Genomic DNA, 25878 nt, shown 5'->3' with positions numbered 1-25878 from the left:
TTTTTTGATGAAGGGTCTCCTAAATCACTGGCAACGTCAAAAATTCACTTTGTCTTCCCCATTCTCCTCCAGGTCCAACAATAATTAGCAAATCAGTAGGTTGACAGAATCTAAACATCGGACACCAGTATTTCAGACTGGTGTAGTTTTTATTTGGCTTGACCAAGTTTCTTCCCTTCCAGCGTTCAGCAAGTGTGTTCAATGGAAGAAAATATAGAAGATTTCATTAGAAATTAACTAGAAAATCAAGCAGTCAGTAACAGAAAACACAGCGTTAATTATTTTCCCGGCTTTTCCTGGACTCCTAAATCCCGAGCTCTCCCCATCCTCAGTGCACAGGATAAAGCACCATCAGAGGAACCAGAGCCCGGCGCTCCTTCAGCCGGGCAGGACGGGACCATCACATGTTTATGAGCGGGAATCGCCTCTCAGCGCTGCGCTGAGCCGGGCCTGCCTGCCCGCCTGCTTCGGGTGCTGTATTTGCCTCAGTGCCCTACAAAGAGACGAAAGCCATGGAGGCCTGGCACTGCTTTCTTGTCTGTTTTCAGCCCGCAGTTCAGCCAGCCGGCTGCCCGCTGTGCCGGCGGTGCCCGGGCACACGCGGCTCGCTCCGAGCGCTGCTGCAGCGCTCCCGGTCCCGCCGGGGCCCGAGGCGGCGGGAGCGGTTAAACGCCCGCGCACGGCGGGGCCGCTGCGGCCCCACAGGACGGGCACGGCGCCCACAGCACCGTGAGCGCGCTGGAGGCACCCGGGCTCCCCGGGAGCCACGGCCCCGACCCGGGGCACGCCCCGGCCGCCCCGCAGCCCCGCCCGTCGCGGTCGTGACGGCAGCGCTGCGCGCCGGGCCGCGGGAGTTGGCGCGAAGGCGGGAGCATGGAGCCGGGAGCGTCCCGCTAGGCACAGGCAGCGCGCCGCCGCCATGGTGAGGGGCTCCCCGCCGGGCCGGGTGTGCGGGGCGGGGGCGGCGCGCAGGGTCCCGCCGGCCGCGGGGCGCTGCCAGGCCCGTGCCCGGGGCGCCGGGGCCCGGCGCGGGCTGAGCGAGCCCCGCGGGCGGCCCCGGGCGCGCAGCCCCGCGCGGTGCCCGAGCGGCTGCGGCGGAGAGGCCGCCCCGCCGCGCTCCCGCCCGCGGGGCCGAGCCTTCCCACGAACTCGGGGCCGGGGCAGTGCCCTTGCCCTGAGGGGGAGGCGGCTGAGCCTCTCCAGTTTCCTTTCCCCCGCGAAAGCGGGTGGGGAGGAGGGCGCGGACCGTGGGCTCGTCCGGGGAAGGAATGCGGATGGGCAAACCCTCTGTGAGCGCGGTGCGCCGGAGTGTTACCTTGTCTCGTAATTCCAGCAGGAGCACACGCGAGGCGTTCCTGGTGCCGAGCTGGAGGGTGCGCAGTATTTGCAGAAAAACAATTCGATGGGGGAAGAAAAGAGCTTGAAAGTCTGGAAGTAGACAGTTGCTTATAGATAAGGGTGCAACCCTCCGTAGGATGTAAAGAGATTTTAAATATAAACATACACGTGTTCCTGTGCTTTCCAAAGTGCTGCTGACCTATGCAGTCACCATAAGATGGTCTCCCCTTTTCGTTTCTGGCTCAGATAAGTTTGCTTTTCTTCAGATAGAGTCTCTGTGCACGTCTTTTACTGGCTTTACTACAGATGGCATTTTGCAAGTTGAGGTGCAATTCTAGTTTTGGACTCTCCAAAGAGTTTAAGCTTGTACACCTGGTGCTCTGCAGTGGTGGGTGATACAGTCTGAGCCTTCTGCTGTACTGACAGAGGTCTGCCAGCACTGACTCCTGGCACTATTAAACTGGGGTATTTGCATGGTTTGTTTTGGGCTCGCTGATGATTTCAAATTTATATAGGAGGACAAATCTGCCTCTCCCGTGTCCCTGCTATCACCTTTTTAGAAAACTGATCTTCTTGGAAGGCTTGCTTCCTCCTTTCCCACCTTCCCAGGACAAAGGCATTCTCCATCTGTGTGATCTTCTGAATGTCACATATCTCACAGTGTCTGGCCCTAGCCTAGAAGGAATGAAGACAACCATCATTTTGGGGAGCATAAAAATTACCTCATCCCATGCCCTTTTCAGTGCTGAAGTGGCTGCTCGACCATCTCTGCTGCAGCTGTGGAAATAGAGGTGAAAGTACTCGATGTTGGTAATGGTGCAGCCTGTTCTGCTTGTGCAGTGACAACATGAGCGTATTGCAGGTCACTGTCACACCCTTGCAGACTTTTGCTGTGTAGTGCCAAGTGTAAGCAGCCCCTGTTAGCTTGATTCTGCAGCATGTTCTCAGCTATGCAGAACTGATATGTGCTGAGTTACACAACAGACTGATTTGTATTAGAAGGGATTTATTTTTTCACCCAGATTAGTGGCCATGACCCAGTTTGCAGGCAGCAGTGATACACCTGAGGGAATGGATGCCCAGGAACAGGCGTTTCTTGAGTTTCCTCTTGCTGAGGGGGGCACTCATGGCTGGAGCATCAGCTGTGATGCAGTTTGAACTGTGACAGTGCTTGAAAAACTGCTGCAGTTCCCACTGCCACTAACTATTCATTAAGTGTAGTTATCCAAGCAGGTATTACTGGTTTCACTGAAGTGATAGAATAAATCTGATTTTAGTTAGTGCAAGTGTTCTGGAAGTGCCAAGTGTCAGAGCTGGTGTGTGAGCAAAACCTGCACTGAAATAGGCAGACTGGAAAGAAAGGATTGTTTTGATGTAAGGCCCTCATTGAGACACACAGTACCTGAAGTAAGGGGCATTAATTTCTGCAGCAGTCATTGAGCTAGGTTGGTGAAGTTCAGTTTTCTGTCTTGTGTTTTGAGGTGCAGATTGGATTGTATGATGTTACTTTGGAAAATATTCTTCTGAACACTAGTCTTATAAAAACACTCTGAGTTACCACTCTTTGTACTACCTAATAAACGGGTTTCAGTTTCTGTTTGTGTTACTCTCCCCAGTAAAACAGACAGATAGAAATGTTTTAAGAGAAAACTTGCACCCTGGTTGGTACTAGTAGTAACTGTGGTGTTCTGCTACAGTGTTAGATGGAGGATTTGAAGCAGCAGCCAGAGCAGGCAAGGACTGGATGGCACAGCCATACAACTCTAAGCTGAGCAGGAGCCAGCTTTTTAGGCCTTTCAGATGCCATGCATCACTTCCTCCCTAACTGAGAGTGATCAGACATTCTTGGTTACAACTCCTGCCTAGGTGGAACTGCTCAAAGTTCCTCCCTGCTGGTGCTGCTGCTGAAGCAGTCCTGGGGAGCCTCACCAAATTATTTTAATTTTAGCTGCATGGACAAGGAAGCAGCCATGCTGGTGAGTATCTTCAGGATACACAGGGCACATTGCTGTGGTTTCTGGGGGCATGTCCTGGAAGGAAACTTGACAGTTCCAGCCTCCAACGAGCATAGATAAAAGCTGAACATACAGATTTTCCACCTGGTGGTCCTATATATGTATGGATGACATAATATACCAATAGGAAGATCAATCAGAGTGTGTTAAATAAGCCCAGGATGGAGGAAAGTGGTCCTGTCTGGGATCTAAGCTTGTATGATAGATAATTATGTGGCTTGATTTCTGCAATTAGTTATGCAATGAATTAAAATTTATCTGGCATGTCTTTATAAAAAGTATGAAAAATCTCTTTCATGATTCCTGGATAAAAGCTTCACTGAAAGGTAATTTTACTGAGGCATACTTTTCTCCCAAGGAATTCTCTATTCACTGTGTTGTGTCAGCAAGGTTACTTTTTCCTCTGAGGAGCAGGATAGCTGAAGAAGATTGGTGAATTTATAGCAGAATATTGAAGAAGGCTGTGCATAAATGTCAATCTTCCTTTATAGCTTAGGGCTGTGTATTTTAAGTTTGCATTTCATAAACCTTGTATAAATCTTACAGAATTCTAATATTATTGCCTATACTCAAAACACCAAAAGGTTTTGCAAAGCTTTTGCCAGAATTATGTACACTTTAAAAACTGATTCCAGAACCAGAATCCAAACTCAAGATCAAGTTAGAGGAAAAATAGTGATTAATAAATCTTGCTAAAAAGCCTTTGGAGAAGCCTATTGCTGAAAAGCTTTAGAAATAAATTAAAGCAGACATGTGGTTTTAAGCTGGGCTAACCAATCTAATACATATTCCCTACTACCCCTTTTAAGGTGTACAAGTTTGATGACTGTAATTTTGGCATTTATTCATGTTCCCTCAGGTAAGAATTTCCAGATAGCACAGAGGTTGGCAGAGCAAGGTAGATTTGCAGAGCACCTCACTTAGTCACCAGTTTTTAGTGAAAACAGTAGAATGAATAGAGCCTTACTGTTGATCAACAGTTAAATTCTCAAGCATTTTAAACTTTAAAGTAACAACTGTTAAAAAAGAGAACTTTAAAATCACTTAATTTTGCAGTGTTGTATTAAGTATTTAAATTTCACTACATAAAAGATCTAATGAGACTTGTTTTTCTCTTGCCTATGTTACCTTAAGCCTAAAAAGTATGAATGAGTATAATTGAGTAATTAAGTCCAAATATCTATTTGGAGAATTTTTAAATAGATGCTCTCTTCACATCTATTAGCTATAGGTATTATCAGTCAAAATTGCAAGAGTTTATATGGTACTGCATTTATATTGTAGGAATATATGTAAAATAGTAGAGGGATGGAAATCTGTGCTTCAAGGCCTGAATTCCATGGATGGAAAAGTGTGAAGTTACGTTGAGGAAGAATGATTTTTCAATCTACCATTTGCTGAATCCATATTAATATATGCAATTAAAACAGAAAGAACCTAAATTTTTACAGGAAACAACATTTCCAATTCTAGAAAATTGTTTTAAGTGTACATGAATCTGTACACGTCCCATCTTTTGTTTATGCTTTCAAATTACATGTTCCATTGATTTTAAGCCCTAAATCCAAACTGACAGGAGTTGACTGTTAGAAAAAGAGTCTCAAAGACTCCTTATTATCAATCAGACTTGATTGGTAAGAATGCATTGCTTCACTTGTGGTTTCCTGTAATAATAAAGAAGTGCCAGCTGATTCCATGGTGGGGAGTAGCTCTCAGCTGTGTCCAGTGGAGTCCTGAGCCCCATCCTTCACCTGCTATCTGGGATTTAGGCCATAGGAGGTACTTTCTTTCTCTAAAATGGCTGCAAACCCTGGAGCTAGTGATGCCAACCAGGTACCTGTCTCAATTTCTTTGAGTAAAAATGGATTGCTAGGTTTTTAAAAGGGTTGTCATTTTGTATGCACAAAATGTGATTCTCTAAAATTTAAGCTCCAGCTGCTGATTTTACCTGCTTAGAAAGCTTGTTATGGCTGTATTGTGGTTAGGTACTAATATAATGTAACAAAACAGATATTTGTGTTATTTTTCTTTATTTAAATTTTATAAGTTTCTTGCTGGTTAGTTTTTTAGTGATGTGTAAGTATTGTCTTAAAAATTTATGAGAAGGTGGAGAATGTAGTATGTGCCATTACTGCACTGTTTCAAGCTCCTGGTCCTTTTCTTTCCTTTTACATGGGACACTACTTCCTAGCTGTGTTAATGATTTTAACTATAGAAATACTTTGGTTTACGTTTGTGGTAATTAATCTGAAAAAAATTAATTATACATCTGTCTTAAGTCATTGTATTTCATTGCTGCTGGAAATTTGTCTTGCACTAGGTATTGGTGAAGAAGCCCAAGTAAGGAAGAAATAAATTTTTTTCATGATTCAAAGACTAGAGTTGGGTGGTGTGGGTGTCTGAGTAGCTGCTTTTAACTATCTGGGCTTAGTTTTTTGAACTGTAAACAGAATTTCAAAATCAATAAATGTGATGGAGCTGCTGAGAAGGTAACTTCAGTGCCTTGCTCTTTTGTAGTGTGAAGAGCTGTATGTATTTAAAATTTTATAGATCTCTTTTCTCTTTTTCTAGGATATCCGGAAGTTCTTTGGTGTTGTACCTCCTGGGAAGCGACAAGAATGTGAAACTGTGAAAAAGAGTGAAAAAATTAAAAATGGTGAAGGACCCTCAAATGGGAAGAAAAGGGAAAAGGAGACTAAGGTTAGTTTTGCTTTCATATTTATGAAGTGCTTGGTTTCTTTTCTCTGATGCTGGATTGTTTGTGCATCTAGCATTTTTTAAAGTCAAGGTTCTTCTCATATACTAAAATAACAGATTATATGTCAGTTGTTTTCATAGGCATGGGAGGAAACTGTCCCTTAAAATTAACTTCTAGCAGTAAAACTTTGTAGGGGGTGAAGAAAATTGCTAATTTTAAAAATTTGGTTTGTAGGACAAAGGTAGGTAGAAGTTGTTACAGTTAATTGCTAGTGTAAGAACAGTCTAATATATATTTGAAGTTATTCGGACTATTGGCCACAGTTCTCTAAGTAAGTTTGCTACTGTAATTTTTAGTCTAATAAACCCAAGGTTTGTGCCCAGTAGATATAGACATATAAATGTGTCACGCTTACAAATGAGGTAAAAGTCTGTGGTGTAGTGCCTGCTGACCAGTTTTTTAACACCTGTGCAGGAAACATGAACATTGTGTTTGTTGGGATTACTTCTCTAAACCCGCTGCAGAGACCAAATTCTTTAAAATGAGACATTAAAACTAGATTGGGTTTTGGTTTCAGACTACTTTACGTGTTAATCATCTGAGCTGCATAAAAAAGAAAGCAGTGGCTAAAGCTAGTTTTAAAATTGCCTAAAGAGTGGAAGAATTTCTAATATGATGAAATGTTTAATGTGAAACATTAGTTTAGGAGTAAGATGCTACTTAAATAAATATTCTGACTATGCAATTTCAAGGTGAAATTCTTCCTTATTTTCTCTGTGCTGCATCTTTCCCCTTCCCATGCAGAGGTTAGCACAAGACCATTTGTAAATGTAATATTGGAAAATAAATATGGAAAATAAATATTGGAAAATAAATTCTGTTAGAATTTGTTTGAAACTCATGAATTTGAATGTATGACTGACTAAAAGCTGAGATGATCTGTTTAATGGTTGTTTAATGGACTGTTACACTTAGGTGAATAATTCACCCAGTGATGATGACTCCAAACAAAAGCGGACAAAAAAGAAGAGAAGAATAATCTATGATTCAGGTAGTGTTCACTGTTGTTTCTGAATATTCCTTTGTATTTTTTGCATCAGCATGCAGTGTTGATTAGGCAAATTGTACATCTGAAAGTTTTTGTGAGTTGAGTTTTATAAACAGTTCCTGTTCAGCAGTGAGGAATAGTAGGAGTACAAAATGAATGTTTCTGCTACCTTTAAAGTACTGATATTGTTTGGAGATTTGGCAAGTTCTAACCTTTTAGTATTAGGAGAGAAAAGGAGAAATAGTGCTCTAAGCTCTTTAAGATGGAAAACTGTGTGGTTTTTTGTTTGGTTTTTTGGTAAGTCTTTTGGTGGTGTTGTTGATGGTGGTTTTGTTTGGTTTTTTTGTGCAAGGTGCCAGTGCTCAAGTCAATTGACTATAGCCACCCTTTTTTTAGATATCATTACAATATATTTGTGTTTTTCATGAAAAGAGGTACACTCTGAAAGTTAGCCCTAACACTTGTTGGCTGTCTCTGCTTCTTCAGTTTCTCCTTTTTATTCACGTGGATACTGGGATCCATAATCCACAGGAGTGTAAATCTGTGATCTTGACAGCTTTTGGGATTTGGAGAATGGTTGGTGATGTGAGTGGCAATTCACCAGTGTTCTCCTGAAAAATCAGAGTACCACCTCTGTGATATGGTGGGGTTTTTTTTGTCTATTGTTAGTTTTTGGAATAGGTTTCCACCTATTGGAACAGACCAGCATAAGATTATATTGTTAGTGAGTTTGGTGTTGGGTTTTTTTTTTTTGTGGGTGTTTCTTTAAATTTTTCTTTTTAGTTTTTGTTTTGTTGGGGGTGTTTGGTTTTTTGAAGTAAATTGCTGTGGTATTTTTGAAGGTTGCATTTGTTTTTAGAAAGGTTGGTATACAGATACAGCAGTTGCTGAAATAAATGACAAAGTATTTATTGTTATGTAAACAAAAAACACTGTCAAGAGTTCTGACCAGAGTTCTGAGTTCTGACAAAATTTTTTTTGGTCATTTATATTGTGGCTGAAAAGGGAAGCTATGCTCTGACCTTCCTACCGCATGGTAGAAATATGGAGTCTTTTCTCACTCAGCTGCATATATGTGAACACACATTAACTGTTATGTGATCTGTTACTTAAAGCCTGTGTGTGTGTGCAAGAGATCTACATTTATGTTGTGGTCAAAACACAGATTCAGAAGAGGAGCTGCAGTCAGTGAAAAAATCCAAGAAGCCACCTGAGAAAAAAGCTACTTCAAAACTTGGTAAAGTTGTAAAGCAGCATCCTGTTGTTTATATTTCAGAGACAGGTAATGGAAGAAATTTATCATTTTATGTTCACCGGAAGTGGGGTCGGTTGTGTTGCGGTGGGATGGATTGTTAGACTGATAGACTCAAATGTGACCATAAAACCTAATATTGAGGAAGACAAATTATGTTCTCCTTAAACAAGCTAACCAAAAAAGCTTCAGAAGTTTAGCCTCAGGTGCTGCAAAGTCAGGAGCAAGGTGAAAACTGAGGTGATGTTGAGTAGTGGCTTAGGTTGCTTTAAACAGGGATATAGTTTAATGAGGCAGTGCTTCCTTGCTTAAGAGAATCCCATAGATTTAGGGGAGGAAGTTAAGGAAGTACCTTTAATACAGTTTAGCTGTTCACTAGCATACTTTGAAATGACTGTTGGCTGCAGGTTTGAAAGCAGGGATTTTTATTTTACCTAGTGTCTAACCTTCCATGTCTAATTTCTGCATGATATGTTGGTGACTAAAAAGCTCTTGGGTTTTGTCTTTACTTGTCAACACAAACATTTGTCAGTTGTTGCAGTGGTTGTCTGTACTTCTGCACCCAGTCTGAGTCGGGCTGGAGCTGTAACTTCTGTATTTGTCTCTGGAGCAGAGTTCTTTACTAGCCACAGTACTTTCTGAAGAAACTGTGATTGAATAAAGACACTTGGATCCAAATTTGTTTTGGTAAATCATGGTTTTTAAGTAATGGAATTTCAGTACGGCTTCTGTAATCCCTCTTTGAGTTTTATTACATTTGTTTTGAAAGAGGAAACACTAGTTATGGTAGTATTTTTTGTAAGTTTATTGCTGAACATTAACATTGCCTCCCTATAATAATGCTGAACATTTTAAGAACAAAAAGGGATTGTTAGCTGCAGTATTGCATTAGAAATGTGGCTAACCTGTTTTTTCTATACCTTTCTTCCTTCTCGGGGTCTTTTCCATCTCTAAGATACATTGTGCTTATTTTGCTTGTCCTAGGTAGTTGATGTGACATAATGCTGTATCATGTCAGGTATTTAAATGAGCTCAATTTTCCAAAATAACATTTTATTTCTTTTATTTATCCTTTTACTTTGCTTTGTTTCCTTTGACAGTTTTTCCCACAATTCTTTCCTAATTAAAAGGATCTTTAAAAGCATTTATCCCAAAATAGGTAAATGATCAAATCCCTGGGGAATAAACAGCATATATTTAGATTTTTATTATGCAATTCCAAGTGGTGTGATCAGGTTTTTCTGCATAGGGATACCATGGGAACACTACTCAAGGTTATTAGTGAAATCCCTGAAAGCCATGGGCTCAAGGTTACTCTTATCAAAAGAGTGTTAAGTACACACAGGTTTGATTTAACAGTGTATTTGAAAACAATGCCTTTATAACCCTGAAACATAATGTTTGAATTTTGTTTACATTCAATTTCTTTAAATGGTTTCTTCAGCTTGATGGAACTGTCAAGCTGAGTGTATTTAAGTGGTATGGACACAGCAGTTGGCTTGAGATAAGTATGTTTTACAAGAATAGGAATGTAGACATACAGATAGAAAAGGACCTAAGAAAATTTGTAGATGGTTGTCCTTTTCTTTTTTTTTACTGTTATGGAACTGAAAACTTAAATCAAGAATGTGCTGCTTGGACTCACTCAGAAGTCAGAATCTCTTTCTCAAGTTCTCTGTCCATGGCACTGTTTGAAAAGAGCCTTTTGGCATCAGGAAGGCAGCAGAAGTTTGGTAGTCAGTTGCCTCAACCTGTTATTCAATTGAATTTGAATCCTTCTTCTTGTTGCTTGAATTTCTTTTCAGCTGATCTATATATACATATATGTGGGGATACAGCTTTCTCCAAAAGTGTTTTGGAGAAATTAAGCTTTTGGTTTGTATAAGAGTAGACTGATCTGGATTGTTGCATTGCTTTGTGAACAAGTTAATTTTTTAAAAGGCAAAAGAACAAAGCAAGAATAGTTGCTCTGTTTTTATTGATATATTTAATAGAAATAAATATTTAGTTTAATGATGGCCAAGGGTAAAACTAATTTATTCTGCACAGTAACAAATGGGAAAAAAAAGAGCCTTTTTTGTTGGTAGTACAGTCTTAGGGGATTGGGGAAAATCCAGATGTTCGTTGTGCTTGTTAAAATTATACTTGCACTGTTTAATGAAGTATGGAACCTTGAGCTTTGTAGATGACCTGTGAGTGTGATTTGTTGAACCTCGTCTGGTTTCATCACAGGTGGCTGTTTAGCAAGAATTTTGACCTCGCTTAAAGTGAATACTTAACCTTCCATATTCATTGTGTAGAGGTAATCACATACATGTAGCAATTGCCTTGATTGCTTGAATATTTTTAAAAATAGAAAAGCCTTATTGTAGTGGTAAGGCTGAATTATTTATAAAGGTAGAAAAACTGTCATGGTAGGAGCTGAGGAGGTCTGCAGGTTACTGGAAAATTGGTCCTTTACAGCTTAGAAGACGGGACAAAAAGAACAGCTTGTGAAGGTCCTTGCTGAATATAGACTCTTAATGGAGAGAATATTTGGGATGGGTAAACAAACAAACAATGAAACAAACCCAAACAACCTCAGACAAAAATTAATTAAATGCTAATACTGATGGGCAAACAAATAGTCCCCACATCCAAGCACAGGTTCAAATGAGCAGCAGGTTATCAGTGTAGGATAAGCGTGTCTTTCACTGAAATAACTCATGGGGAAATAAAATATTGTCACTGGCATTTCGTGGGCAATACTTGTGTTCTACTTACTTATGGAAAATGCTATACTTAAGTGAAAACATGAGGAGGAGATAAATAATACTCTTTGTACCAACTTTCCTCTAAAGTGTTTCATGAAAGGTCAGTTGAGAAGGTGTAGTTGAACTTTAAGGGAGTTTTGAAATGCATTTGAGAAGTGAGAGTGGGTTCTGGCAGAAATCCTCCAAAGAGGCAGGGATGGGTATTGTAGAGGAGAATATAAAAGCTGTTGAGGAGTGAGCCAGTTTAAAATTGATATGGTTAAATTTGGGAATACCAGCAGTACAACGTAAGGGTCATGTAATGGTAAATGTGCTCTTGTACTCAAACTCTTAAGATTTGAGAGGAGTGTTGTGTGAACATAGTGAATATATGAGAGTAGTTAACTCCCTGAAAAGGGGAATAAGTGTAAACCAGAAGTGTGGATGATGTAAAATACAATCTTATTATTATAGAAGTAATATTTTTTTCTTTCTACAGAGACTAGGATAACAGCAATATTGAGGAATAAATGTAATTCTGACTAAAAAGACTTAACTTATGAGAAGACATTAGAATTACTTGTCAGCCTGTATTTCAAACATGGCAGGACATGAAATAAAATTAATTTTAGTTTAGTCTCTGTAGCATCTCTTCAAGCTGTAGTTGTGTTAGCTCAAGATGTTGCTGCTTTCCTCTGCCTGTTCCTATTCTCTATGCTGGAGACCTTTTTTCTCCCTTTCAGATCTCCTTATTGAGCTGCCAGAGTAACTGGTTTTGACATGCTTAATCTGCTGGCTTAGTTCAAAATATAAAAAGAGGATTTATGTTTGGATTTTTTTTCCTACACTGATTGATTTTGTTTGAAAACAGAGCACTGTGTCCTGAGAGGCTCAGTAAGTTGAGCTGCCTGAGCTGCAGCTGAAAAAAATTAGCACATTTATACTTGCCTGGATTGCTTGAAGTTACTTTTTTTCCTGTTTTGTAAGCATGTGGCATTACTGAATAGTCCTGTCACACAGGTAACTTCAGGCAATTCAGCCATGCAATTCAACATGAAATTTCATGGCATGGTGGGATTCAGATCCCACTATGCCTCTGTGAACTACTATTGTAGAAAAGTATCCTGCTCAAGTGAATAAAAGTTTCAATAACAATAACCTGGAATGAGTTAATGGACTGATCCCTTCTAATTGCTTGCTGAGGTAATACACAGAACTGTTTCAATAGTAAGTGCAAGCATTTCATTTGGAAGGAGTTGCTATAATTGATAGGTTTGCAGATTTAGATAATTTACTTTGGTTTGAATATATTCACCCTTCTTACACATTTTAATGGTCCCAAAACTAAGCATACAGACTTGACTAACAATTTTATTTGGTATGTAAGGATATCAAAGGCTGTGTAGTTTGACACTCAAGTGTCTAACTCATGGTAGTTAACTGCATTTCAGTCTTGTATCCCTAAACCTTTTTATCTCAAAGTGAAAAATAAAGCATAGGCAACTTTCTGAGGTTACTTACCTTTTATAACTGGAAAATCTAAAGGCAAATTTGTTTCATGGGTGTAGAGGTGAAATGATTCAGGTAGCTTTATATTTTTATAACAGCACAGAACCTTGACATGTCAATGTAGGCCAAGTGCTAACAATTGTGGTTTAAAGTACATGTTTGTAGTACATCTAAAATCATTAGCTTTTTGAGAAATGGCATGAAAAATCTAAAATGACATAATATCGGAATTTTTTAATGTAGGTTGCAACTACTAGCTTTTTTAAATGGGGGAAAGAAAAAATACACTTTGCTATATCACAGAACATCTGTTGTTTGGAAGGCGTTACAGGGCTTGAGTTGCAATAGACTTGCTGGCTTTTTTGAGAAGTGGTTACCTTAAAGGTAATCTTTTTAAAGAGTTACTTAAGGGAAAAGATGAGAACAAAACTCAGTCCTGCCAAGTGCTGGGAGTGTTGAGTACTGACCCATGCATATGTAAAGTAAATAAAGTCCATACTGGGACTGTAGACAAACCTTACTTTCTGCATTCTCAGTTTAGCTTAGACAGCAATGCCTGTTGCTGGAGTGGCAGGGTGTGTAGGACAGGAACTGTTTTAAGTACTTGTGCAGAAGAGGTGTTACTGAAACTGAAGAATGTCCAGGATATTACCGTTTTTTACAAGTAATGTAGATTTCATGATTTTAGGATATAGTCCTTGAGCTCCATAAAGAAATTATGTAGAAGTCTACAAATGCTACTCAATATACATCATCATAATAAGTATAAGTTATTTATAATCTGTAGATGCCCTGCCTGTATTTGGAGTTGGTTTAATGACATCATAGTAAGAGGCTGTTCCTGCCTCAAATATTTTGTATCCTAAATAGAATAGGAACCAGGGAATTATATTCTCTAGTGATGAGCAACTCAACAGTACAGAAATAATAAGTTAATAAAATACATTGTTCTGAAGGCCCTCTGAGGGTCTGTCCTGTGCTGCTTGTTTCCATTGTCTCTGCCTGCAGTAGATTGTTCCTTTTTTAGATTGGCTGAGGTAATTCCTGTACCCAAGCCTTTTAAAAGGATCTGAATTTACGTTTAAAACAGCCTAGATAGTTTTCATCAGGGTCAGTTAGGGAACAACCACAGATATTGTTATAGGAAGGAGGAAGAGGAATAACAAACAGTTACAAGTGACCTGCTGGCATTGGTTTATTAACATAATTGTGGTACTGCTGGAACGGTCTATAAAATGGAAGCCAGCCAGCTGTGCTCTAACGTCATGGAATAGCTCTTAAAACCCCCAGGATGACAGCTGTTTGTTGCTAGGGAAGTTTGTCCTTCTACATTGCCTGGCATAATAGATGCCTGCTTCTTGTGTAGTGTTTGCATACAAAATAATTAAAAGCAATCTCCTGATTGTCACTGCCTGTGTGTTCCATTGATCACAGAATTAGCTTTCCCTTTGTCACATGTATTTGATTTCCAGAAGCCTCAACTAGAATATATGGTCTTCACTTCTGTTTGTAGTTCTGAGCTGATCCTGGAAAAACTAAAGAAGTTTATGTTCAGGATATTTTTTCATTGTGTAGCACACACAAATGGATCAGTGTAAACAGGAAATACTGTTTGTGGAATAGTCATGTTCTGCTACAGAAAGGGTTTTTACAACAGAAAAGTCATCTAGTTGATGATGAAATTGATTCCTATTTCTGGGTGATCATCATGCCCCCATGTAAGGCTGTCTCAATGTTTGCCCAGCAATTGGTATAAGAATGCAATTAATCTACAATTTTTACAAGTTAAAACCCAAACTTTCACTTGTATTTTCCACAATTATTGGCTTGCTTGTATGAATAAGAACACATCTTTTTCCTCTTACAGGTCAGGTGTTGAGAAACATTGACCTGATTTCTGCAGCAGGAATAGTGTGACTCTTGGCATTTTCACAGTTGTAAATAAAGTTGTCTTCATGCTTGTAAGGAGAGTGGAGGTGTGCAGCTCATTAACTTTGCTGTTCACTTCTGTGGCAGTAGATGTGTTGAGAGCAGTTTGTTTCGAGGAAAAGTGTTAAGGTTTTGCTGAAAAAGTTGGTGTTTATCAGTACTTGAAATAAGGGGCGTGCCTGGAGGTCTGGTGGATTTGTGATATGTTTATGAATTTCCTGAACCGGGGATGAAACTGTAGCCGAAGTGTTGGGCCCCTAAAGCCTCTTTTGAAACCAACTTAATATAATCAGGGTGGGTTTGTTTCCTAATGAACAGCTACCATGTTCTCATTCTCCCTTTCCTTTACATTTATCAGTGACTGTTCATAAGTAAGTCTCTTCTCTGTCTTCAGGCACTGCTTGCAGTCAATAAGTGCTTCTAATCCTGTCATTTCTTGAAGCAATATAATTAAAGCCAAGTTCTAACTATTGATCATATGTAGTACTGGCTTCATAAACAACTTGAGTCCATGTATTTTTAAATTAAAATCTAATTGTATTGACTTCTTTCTACTTAAGAGAAAGCAATGTCCTGTTGGGTTTTGTTGCTATTTATGGTTGTTAGTGAATAATGAAAAAAATCAATATTGCACATAGGTCTTTTGATAACAATAATGATAAAAGAAAAATCTTTTTTAGCATTGAGCAGTCCTTAGTTTAAGAAAAGCTGGGAGCAGGGGGGCAGAATAGAATTTATGTAATCTTAAGACAAATAAATGTAATAACATCTACATGGACTGCTGATTTACAGTAACAGTATATTTTACTCCTGCAATTTTTTTTTTGTTAAACTGAAAAATTTTGTTAAACTGAAAAGAATGAAAAATATTCTTGAAACTGTTTGAGATAAGCAATCTCCTATTCAGACTTGAGACTATCATAAAATAGGAGTCTACAGCATCTAGTGTCCAAATCTCCCTGATATGTCATAGTTTGTTAAATTGAGCTAAATGGCAGTAGGACATTAAGAGCTGCATTGGGAAGATAAATTGCATTGAGAATAGTAAAGCTTTTAGCTTTGTGTAAAACTTGCTGCTGTCAGCTGAGGGCCTGAGATTGAATTTTCCCTTCCGTATATTGCTTTGTGAATTGAGTTGGCTGAAATGCCACTTTGTCTTGGATAAAATTTTATCTTTAGGCATTCTTGATTTAACTGCTGAACCAATTTACCCCTTTACAGATGCATCTTTGTGTTGCTTTTTCCCCCTCTCTGAAGTTTCTCTCCTAGCAATAGGCAGAATCCTGCTTGGTTCTCATTTTGTTCTGCCTAGTGTTCAGTAGCAGCAAGTTCTGGCTGATGCCTAAAACACTCGAAAACACTGCCATCTGTTGAGAGCAGGTGAAACAAAAAATAGTTTCCCACCATCTTTGTCTAGAATACAACAAAAATAAGAGATGACAGACATAGAACATCTAAACTTAAGGAAGTGCTAAGAAGACAAATTTTAGTATGAAAAGAAAAATGGGGACTTAAATTAGGGGTTGCTGGAAAATGAACATGTTGTGGTAATGCTGTCAGTTTAAGTTCTGTTAAAAACCAGATGTTTAGAGCAATCTGCTTATGATATGTTGAGGTGAGTGTCTAAAACATCTCTATTTTGAGAAAAGTAAAACTAGACTTCAGTTAGAGGCATGCAAATGAAACTATCTCTGTTTCTGTTCCTCTCAAGTCTTTCTGCCACATTTTTAGTGTGTCTAATGTTAATTTGGGGGATTTTCTGTTAGTTTATTTGCTCACTTTGAGTTTGTAGAAGAACTTACAAAGATGTTGCTTTTACCACTGGTCAGAAGTTTGTCCAGTGATATTTGTCTTCTGTGCTGTAGTATTAATCCAATCACGTGGCAGTGATATATGTGGGATTTTGTATGCCTCAGTTAGAGGGTTTCATTTGTATAACTGTCAGTAAGGCTTCACAACATGACAAAACTCTTTGAAGTCCTTGGTATTCATTTTTTGTTGCTGGGTGAAGAGTTTGGGTTCAGAATGAATAAATGACCATCAAACTCTCTTTCAGTTCTGGGCAGATCATGTCCTGGTTATTAGAGAAGAGTCTGAAAAGGGGATGTTAAAATTTGGTTTGGTGGTCTGTGGGCTAGTTCTTTGTAAGACTGTGCATACCACCTTTCCTCCTCCTTTCAAACTGAAAAATCCATTTTGTCTTGCTGACCTTATCTGATTTCTGTGTTCTGTGAAACTGTTGTAGTTCTTTAAGTTGGCTTTGGCTGTACAGGAAGGAGAGTGTGTTTAAGTGCAGAGGTGTAGAGAGCTCATAGAATCTCTAAAAGAGAAAAAGTGAGAAAATGGCTTTGAAATGTTTTTGCTAAAACATTCATAAACTATGAACAATACTTTAAAAATAACAAGGAAGCGTACCCAAGAATCCCTTTGGGGTTTTTCTTTGGTAAAGAAAATGTTATTATATTTTTCCTTGGTTTGTAATGTAAGATTGGAGAAATTCTTAAGAATACATGTCTACAAAGCCTATATTAGCTGCTTTGTTGATGAATACTACAAAGTAATAAACGTGCCTTTGTACTTCACATAAAATGTAAGGGAAGAGTTGTGCTGTTCAATTGGATGTTCATTAATTAAGGAAAGAGTTCAAATTTCATTGATCTAGATCTTCTGTTCATTGTTTTCCCCATTTAAGAAGAGAAGGCATTCCTCGTGAACTTGTCTAATTGAGAGGCAATGTATGAGCACAAGTAACAAGTTTGAGTTCAGACTCGAGTTATGCTATTAAACTTGTTAAATACTGCGTGTTGGGCAACTCAGCCTTTTTTTCCAAAAACTTCTGAATGCCTGTAGCATTATTTTAGGATCTGAGTTGATGTAACGTGCCAAAATAGTTCTCTTGGCAGTTCTGTTATCAGAACTTGAGTTCCGTATACCAGAAGTAATGGAATTCTCTTTGTGTTCAGATGAAGATGATGATTTTGCCAATAAAAGAATTTCCCTAAAACCAAAGGAGAACGGGACATCAGCGATTGGTTGTCCAGGAACAAATACCGTGAAAAAAGAAGTAAAACCACAAGCTAAAAGCAAGCCCCTCTCTCCAGTGAAACAGACTCCCACCTCTGCGCTTGATTTCTTTGGGACAAGGAGTGTCCAACGCTCAGAAAAGAAACTGGTAGCAAGTAAAAGGAAGGAGGTGAGTACTGATGGTGTTCCTTTAGGCTGCTTGTGAGTCTGCTGGCAGCTCAAAATGAACAGTTTGACTGAAAGGAAGCACTTGGCTGCTGCTGCTGCCTCGTGCTACTTTGTAATGACCACTCAGGTAGAGGCTGAGCTCTGATGATCCCTGTGCGCAGATCAGGTCTGCAAATACGAGTTTGCAGTAGCATTTCTGTGCTTGGTAAGATAGCACAAAGTTGAAGGTAGCATTTGCTTCTCATGGGGCTTTACTTGAAATCCATGAAATTTTCTGAGGTTAGTGAGTGGAAGGGATGGCTTATATCTGAGGGTGGAGGGCAGGCAGGAGAGGGAGAAGGTTGTTTTCCCAAGCTTTATGGGGCACATATTCATGGAATAACAAAGCACAGAGTAAACTGTGGAGGAACTTAAAAATTCCCAGTGTAGTTATTGGTGTAGTTTTCAAGTGGGCTAACTGTGATAGCTTCAGAGATGTTCAGCACTGTTTGAAGAGTTGAGATATTTATATTACAACATGGTCTTGTTTTGAATAATAAAATCCCTTGAAAATAGCCTTGTTTAATAGTGTTCAGATTAGAGGGCTAGAAATTAATGTTGTATACCTCATCATTCACAGTCCTTTTCTAGAAGCATACAGAAGAAAACTATATATATTAAATTGTTATAATTGACACAGTAATGGGGCAACTGAATGGTTGGTCTTTTTTTCTTTGATATAGCCTTCACAGAGCAGAGACAGCACTCTAGATGATGAGGCCATTGCTAGGCAACTGCAGCTTGAAGAAGATTCAGAGGTAAAAGCTCTACAAATTTAATGCTCTGTATCAAGAGCAGTTTAACTTAAATTGTTTTTCCTTAAGAAATTAAGATGGACTTTCCAGGTATGCTGTTTTATTACACTTAGTTAAGTGTAATAAAATTCATCAATATGTGCAAGCCTGGTCACACAGTTCTTTTTATAGGCATTATTTCAGTTATGTAAATAGAATGTATCACTTAGTCTATTTTCTCTCTGTCCAGACATCCTCTGTCTGCATAGCTGATATGCTTCTAATAATCCTGCCTTTCACACAGAATTCACTTTTTGCTTCCTCATGTTTTGGTAGTGTTTTGATGGTGTTACGTATTTTTTCATTTTCTGGAGTGAAAAATTAAAAGTTGTTGCCATCCACGATCTGTTTTACTTGTCTTCTGAATTCTCTTATAGTTGACAAAAATGTGAATGACCCTTAAACTTTCCTATTTGAATTAGTACTAATATGAGGGGAAGGTACCCTTACACAGACTGACTTGCTTTTGGGAAAATTTGAATTCCCACATATTTGTAATATTAAGTATTGTTTGAAATAAGTGGATTGTACAGATAAATCTGCATGTCTGAAGGTAAGGATGAGAGTGAATGAATCAAACTTTAGTCTACAAGAAAGTTTAACAACCTGTCAGGAAAAATAAGATAAGAAGGATCAGTTATCACTGGAGATGCCAAGTTTATGTTGTTTAGTGAAATAAAAATGAAACCAAACTGACTTTGGTGGGGTTTTTCACAACTGATAAATAACTTTCACAGATGTCGTGCACTATTTGTTGTTACTGGTTCTTCTAGCAGAGAAAATCAGTTGTATGAGTATAAATAATAGAAAGTTAAAGTATATTTACTTCCCTAAAGTAAACAGAACTGACACTAAGAGCAGGGCAGCAGGGCTAAAGGCAGTAGTTTTGTTTTTTTTTTTAGTATGTATGTTGCTAGCAGTAGATGAGAATATCTCATTATGGAGATATCATAATCTTTAACAGGCATTGTTACTTCTTGTGTTTTGGGACTGCTTTTGATAAAGCCAACAGGTTACATCTTGTTGCAAGCTGTTTGTTATGAGGTGCTGCCTTCAAAGTTTGATTCTTTAAAAGGAAAGGGTACACAACAATAAAAAACATGAACAAAAAACTCCTTTGAAAACAGCTTATACAGGCATAATAATGTTTCTAGTGCAACAAATCCACTTTTCTCACTAGATTTAACTAGTCTTGCTTTCTGGAGGAAACAAGTAATTCTTCAGTGCCAGTTCCAGAAATTTAGGGCACCCTTTTTCTAGCTATGTGCTTGCTTAGAGTTTTTTTTTAAAATGTTAGAGTTAGAACTTGTGTGGCATTCACCTAAAAATCTTTTTTTTTTTCAGCTGGAGAGACAGCTGCATGAAGATGAAGAATTTGCTAGAACTCTGGCCATGTTGGATGAAACACCACAGAAGAAAAAGGTTGAATTCTTTTTAAACTTTGACTTTTAGGAATTGCACTGCTGGGAGTGTTCTTATTTAAATATCTCTGTTTTGAGACTTCCGCACAAATGCATTAAAAACGGCAGGAAAGTGGCATGGAAATAGCATGCTCACTTTTTATACTTCCCTCTTGGCTTTTCCTTGCTCTGTAAAGGGTGTCCTGCCTAGTCAGGCAGTGTGTGCTGGATGCCTCTGTGGGGGTAATTAAGTGAATTTTGCTGCTGTGTCCCGGGGGTAGCTTGGGACACACATCCCTGACTTGGGCATTGTGTGTTTATTTAGGCTCGGAAAGATGCAGAAGGAGAGCAAACAGTGCTGAGCATCAACAGCAGCCCTAACACAACAGCAGGATATAAGCAGTCAGAAAGAGGTAGGACAGAGAAACTGAAAAGCATTGCGCTAATTTATAATATTAATGAGATAAATTCTTAAATATGAACTCTTCTCCCTCTGCCTTCTTTCAAGTGAAAGCAAGAGACTCAGCTGGTACAGCTAAGAATTACTCTGCAAAGCCACAAACGAAATCTGAGCAGTTGAAAGGTTCTCCTTTATCCCCACAATCATCTGATGGTAGAAAAGAAAAGATTGCTGAAAAGGAGAGAGGTGCTCAAAATTCACTATCAAGAGAAAAAGCAGCTTCAGGGAAAGAGGAGAACACAACACCAAAGAAGGAGAAAGTTTCTCCCAAGAAGACTGAGGTAGGAACTATCAAAATTAATTTAGATGTCTTGGTGGAGTTTGCAGGAAAATAGTTTTGATTTATTATAGGTGTCACTCTTGTAACTTGGTACTTTCAATCTCCTGGGCAGCTTTTAAGGATTTGAATTCTGGTAAGTCTCCAAGTTCCTTACAGCAATTGTAAGACTATGTGGAAAAATTATCTGGCAAAGTGTAAATTAAACAGATGATGGACTTGATATAGAGAACCATAGAGGTTCTCTAATGCCCATTAAGGTGTGTGCAGGTACACTGCAAAATCTTTTTCTTGCTTAACTTTGCTGGAAAACACAGAATGCAGGAATTCTGATGCTTACTTGGTGAGTGAAAACTTCCTGATGTGAGTGTGGTGACCTTGAGGATCTGTTCTGTGGCTGGAATACTAGGTGGCATTGTTTAAGGATTTATATTTCTCTCCCATGTCTCCTGTTTTTTCTTATTATTGATATGCTATGTAGGAATAGAATTCAGTTTTTTTTCTCTGGTTCAAGAACTCTTATTTGTTGAACACTGGCAGTTACTGGCAACATTAAAAGGTACTTTTAAATTATACAGTATAAAGTATCCCATTTTGACAATTAAATAACTGTTGGAATTAGAAGGGAGAGCCTGCACCTCCTTTTGAGGTGAGTTTTTAACAGTTGTTTACTGATTAAGAAGCTTAAGTGTCTCTTAAAGTCTACTTCATAGTATTTCTGCTTTTATGTAAGTGTAGATCACAAATTAAGTAGGTTGTGAATTTGAAGTGACAATTTGAGTCAGGTGAGCATGTACATGTGCAGTAGACAAATCTACAGAAACCTGACAATAAACAATTATTTAAACTCTCACATTTTTAAAATATTTTTAAAAGGAACAAGAAAAAACACCTCAACACAAGCATCAAAAGCAGAGCAAGCTTCAGTATTGCATGTTAATAGATTAAAAACAAGCGTTAGAACTTGCTTTTCCTTTGGTGTATGAAAATGTCTTAAACTGTGAAGCGTGGGTTTATTTTGCTGTTTTTATATATGTAATATGTATATTTTTTTTTTCCCTCTCCTGACCCAGTCTATAAGTCCTGAGGACTCTGAAAAGAAGCGAAACAATTACCAGGCTTACCGAAGCTTCCTGAATCGTGAGGGTCCAAAGGCACTGGGTTCCAAAGAGATCCCTCAGGTAAGTTTGGCTACAGGATTCTGGATATGGAGTGGAGTGTTTGGTACACCTACTGCTGTAAGTGGTTTAATAAGTATCAACTTAACTGTTTAAAGACTGGTATTTTTTTTCCCAGTAGGAAGAATGTATTAGAAAAACCCAAATTGTAATGGAAAGCAGTGACTAAATGTAAGGATGTGTAGTAAAGAATTTGTATTCAGAACTTGGTTTAGGAAGTCATGATGATCAAAAGTAGTTACTGGTCTTAAAATTGAAGATTGTTGTCACTCCTTTGACTGACATGCTACACCTGAAGCACAGTGCTAAAAGCATGGTCAGTGTCTTGGTTTGAAAGACAGATATCTGCTAGGAAGGGGCAGGACCTCCCTAGAGATGGAGAATTCAAATCCCCTCCCTCCAAATTATTCCAATTAAAAGGAAGATTAAAGGAGCTTTCAGGCAGAGGTATGGGGGTAGGAATAACAGTTCTTTACTAGTATATATGACAAAACGACAAACAAACAACAACTACAGCATCAATAATAAACAGAATCAAGAACCTTGAGGGCTTTCTTTTACAAAAACCCAGAGCAGTTTGATCTCGGCGCCCCTGCAGGGCTCCGAGAGGCCGAACTGGAAGGAAGGAAAAGTCCCGGGCTGGTGGATGAGATGAGGAGCTCTGCGCTGGCAGCTGGAGCAGCAGGGGTGTCCCGGCAGGGCTGGGCAGTGCAGGGCTACAGAGTAGCAGGGGAACCTCAAAGCTCTGAAGAAGCAGCTGCGGTGGGGGGAGAGGCTGGAGAAAGCGAGCTCAGGATTCCCGGGTACACAGCAGATGACGATAGATTTCCCAGGACGAGGCAGAGGCAGAGGGCAGCCTGACCGTCCTCCTCGGCGCTGAGAGCAAGAGTGCCTCCCCCTCCCCCAGATCTGTCTTTTTGCCTTTCCCAAAGCTCATCATCTCTCCCCTCTGAGGGACACTCCCAGTGACTCAAAAACAATAGGTGTAGCCTCGTGCTGCTATATCGCTCAAGCACTCTTTTTGTTCTGACTAAGTAGTCATCAAGGCTTTTGGAAACTTATGGGAAAAAATTCTGTGAGAAGAAAAAAAAAAAAACCCAATCTAACCCCCAACAGTCAGGTAAACAGTGTGTGAAGTTTTGTTGGTAGCTATTCCTGTTGGAACTTTCAGAACTATTACCTAGCTAGGTATGATAATCTTATTTGTAAGGTTTCATAGGGTACTTGATGTGGTAGAGGGTTAAAATAGCTGATGCTTAAGAGCTGTTTGGTAGCATTGTATCAGTGATGGCATTTTCTGCAATGCTCTGGTTGTCAGGGAGCTGAAAACTGCTTGGAAGGGCTGACATTTGTGATTACGGGTGTTCTGGAGTGCATTGAGAGAGATGAGGCCAAGTCCCTGATCGAGCGCTACGGAGGAAAAGTGACTGGCAATGTCAGCAAGAAGACAAATTACCTGGTGATGGGGAGAGACTGTGGCCAGTCCAAGCGTGAGAAGGTGAGTGTGTTCCTGGGCCAGGCCACAGGCAAAGTGGAACTGAATTGTTCCTCTCTTAAGTGGTGATTTCCAGTATCCCTGCCAGCAGAAAGCAGTGCAAACAATGAAGTGTATAAAATGAAAAGGAAAAGTTGCCAAGTGGTTTACAGCTTTGTTTTTACATCCGTGCATACACACACACACACGCACATATATAAACTCGTTGTTGTTGTGTTCCTAGTCATAGTTCATACTGGAAAACACTTTGAAATTAATTATGTAAATCCTAATGTAACTTGACTTCACATTTAATTTTTTCTTTTGCTCCAGGCATTAACTTTAGGTACAAAAGTTATTGATGAGGATGGTCTGTTTGATCTTATTCGAACTATGCCAGGCAAAAAGTCCAAATATGAGCTGGCTGTTGAAGCAGAGGTATGTTTATAAATAAACTTATGGAATTAAGGGGTTTTTTTGCTTTGGTTTGTTTTTAATTGAAAGGAGTTTTTCTTCTGTTCCAGTAATAGTAAACACAACAATCATCAGTTTGACCTTCTAGGTTAAAAGTGATTTTTTTTTTTTGCTTAAGACAAATGACTACTATTGGGAGCTAAAGGTTATATTCCCACTCTGACATTATTCTGCATTTTAGGTACCTGACAGAGCAGGTAATTGCATCTCCTTAGATGGTATCAGGTTGAAACAAGGAGTACTCGTTAATTCTTTAGAATAAGTGTGACTGATACCACGTGGTACCCAGACAGGCCCAGAAATATGTAAACTATGTGGATACATAACAGACCTTGTCTTTATGTGGTACTTGCACTAAGAATATTAAAGGTGATTTTTTCAGGCAATACCATAAAAGAGGTAACAGGGTTTTTGTGCACATTTAAATGTAGGTTGTAGTGGCTGATAGAATGTTACTAAAATCTCTGTTAGCTCTAACATGTGGTGCATTCAGTACAGACACAACTTATTTATGTAAAGATACCCTTAGTGTCCCAGGGAAAAGCAACTCTAAGCTTATTAGCTGATCATTTTTGCTCCCTTTGAATTGTTTTGAATTGAACAATTTCTGCAAGTGTTATTTTGCAAGAGCTCCAAGGGTGTCTGACCCATTTATTCCAACCTGACAGTCATTGGTTTAGCACTGTAGGATGCCTCAGGCTTTGTGAATAAGGGGACTGCTTTTGGAATGACCAGAACAATTCCTGCTTCTTTTTTGTGGATTGTACTACAGAACCTGGTGACATTGTGCTTCATTTCTCTGAGAGTATCTGCTCTTGAAGTTTTTTTAATCAGTACATAAACTTTGTCACTTTCTAAGCACTCCTGTAATTGTTTAAATAAATACGCTGTTTATTTACTGTATTTTTTAAGATTTCTTTTTAATCTTTTTATTTTCCTAAGGCAAAGAAAGTGGAGTCAAAACCCCAAAAGACACCGCAGAAAGCTGAAGCTGGAAAAAGGAATTTTAGCCCCTACAAAAGGGAAGCTAATAATAAAAAATACAAGTCTACTCCTGAAAAAGGAGATACCATCAGATCTGTCAAGAAGGAAACCACTGCTGTTCGAAAACTTTCGGACTTTAAACGTCAGACTGTAGAGGAGAAAGAAGCCCCAAAGCCTAAGGGGAGCTTGGTTTCTGAGGTTAATGAAGATGGCACAGAGAGATTGCTATGGGTAGATAAATATAAGCCTGTGTCTCTTAAGGCAATTATTGGACAGCAGGGTGAGCAAAGCTGTGCCAATAAACTGCTCCGATGGCTCAGAAACTGGCACAAGAACACGTTGGAAGACGGACAAGGTGACTGGCCTGGTTAATTTTCTCTGTGTTCTTTCATGCTAATCGTGCTCCTTGGCTCCCTGGACCAGTGAGGGCATGGGTGGTAGCAGAGCAACTCTAGAAATTTGGAATAAGGCTATAGTCAAATGCATTTTTAGCAGTAACTGAGCCTCAGATTTTTTTTGCAAAGTAGTTGTTCATTTACTACCTATCTCCCCACCTCAAAAAAGAGCAGAAAAATGTGTCTCAAAAGATGTTTTTCCCCAAGTCTCAGGCTTCATTTTTACAAAAAAAACCCCAGAATATCCTAGCTGCGATGTATCTAAAAATGGCCGTGCTTTGAGCCTATTGATTTCTTCCTCAGCAAGAGGAAATAGGTCAGGCACTGCCAACAGTGAAGATACAGGGTGAATTGTCAAGATCCTGGCTCTGGCAAGAAGTGCATGTGTCAAGCAGACAGCTCATTATCCTATAGACAGACAGTTTTTTCTGTGTTTAAAAGAGGGTTTTAGTTCAGCTGTAGTGGGTAGTGGGGCTTTTGTGTGTAGTGTGTTTGGGGTTTGGCTTAATTTGTTAGCGATAGTGTGTGGGTTTGGTGGTGTTTTTGGTTTTTTATGTGTATGTTGTGGTTGTGAGGAGATAGCTGAAATGGTTGTATTACATTAATAGCACTTTGTGGTATTTTTCAGTTCAAAATCACTGCAAGTCATAAATTGTAAGCTGGGTTAAGCTGCTTTTCCCCAAGTGGTTA

General features: G+C 39.2%; 1 protein-coding gene across 1 annotated transcript in view; it reads left to right on the top strand.

The window, feature by feature from the left end:
- Nucleotides 1-770: 770 nt before the first annotated feature.
- The window catches only part of RFC1 (replication factor C subunit 1), a 34370-nt gene continuing 9262 nt past the window's right edge, over nucleotides 771-25878 (top strand). Inside the window, exons 1-12 of the mRNA XM_063401792.1 lie at nucleotides 771-922; nucleotides 5925-6053; nucleotides 7027-7102; nucleotides 17485-17714; nucleotides 18436-18510; nucleotides 19891-19968; nucleotides 20272-20359; nucleotides 20455-20687; nucleotides 21757-21864; nucleotides 23180-23359; nucleotides 23669-23773; nucleotides 24752-25148. Coding sequence (XP_063257862.1) covers nucleotides 920-922; nucleotides 5925-6053; nucleotides 7027-7102; nucleotides 17485-17714; nucleotides 18436-18510; nucleotides 19891-19968; nucleotides 20272-20359; nucleotides 20455-20687; nucleotides 21757-21864; nucleotides 23180-23359; nucleotides 23669-23773; nucleotides 24752-25148 — 1702 coding nt within the window. The 5' untranslated portion in view covers nucleotides 771-919. The remainder of the gene's footprint in view (nucleotides 923-5924; nucleotides 6054-7026; nucleotides 7103-17484; nucleotides 17715-18435; nucleotides 18511-19890; nucleotides 19969-20271; nucleotides 20360-20454; nucleotides 20688-21756; nucleotides 21865-23179; nucleotides 23360-23668; nucleotides 23774-24751; nucleotides 25149-25878) is intronic.

This window comes from Prinia subflava, chromosome 7 (assembly GCF_021018805.1).
Source record: "Prinia subflava isolate CZ2003 ecotype Zambia chromosome 7, Cam_Psub_1.2, whole genome shotgun sequence".
In the NCBI taxonomy this organism is placed as follows: Eukaryota; Metazoa; Chordata; class Aves; order Passeriformes; family Cisticolidae; genus Prinia; species Prinia subflava.
The sequence above is the reverse complement of the archived record's forward strand: the minus strand, read 5'-3'. Positions and strand labels throughout refer to the sequence as shown.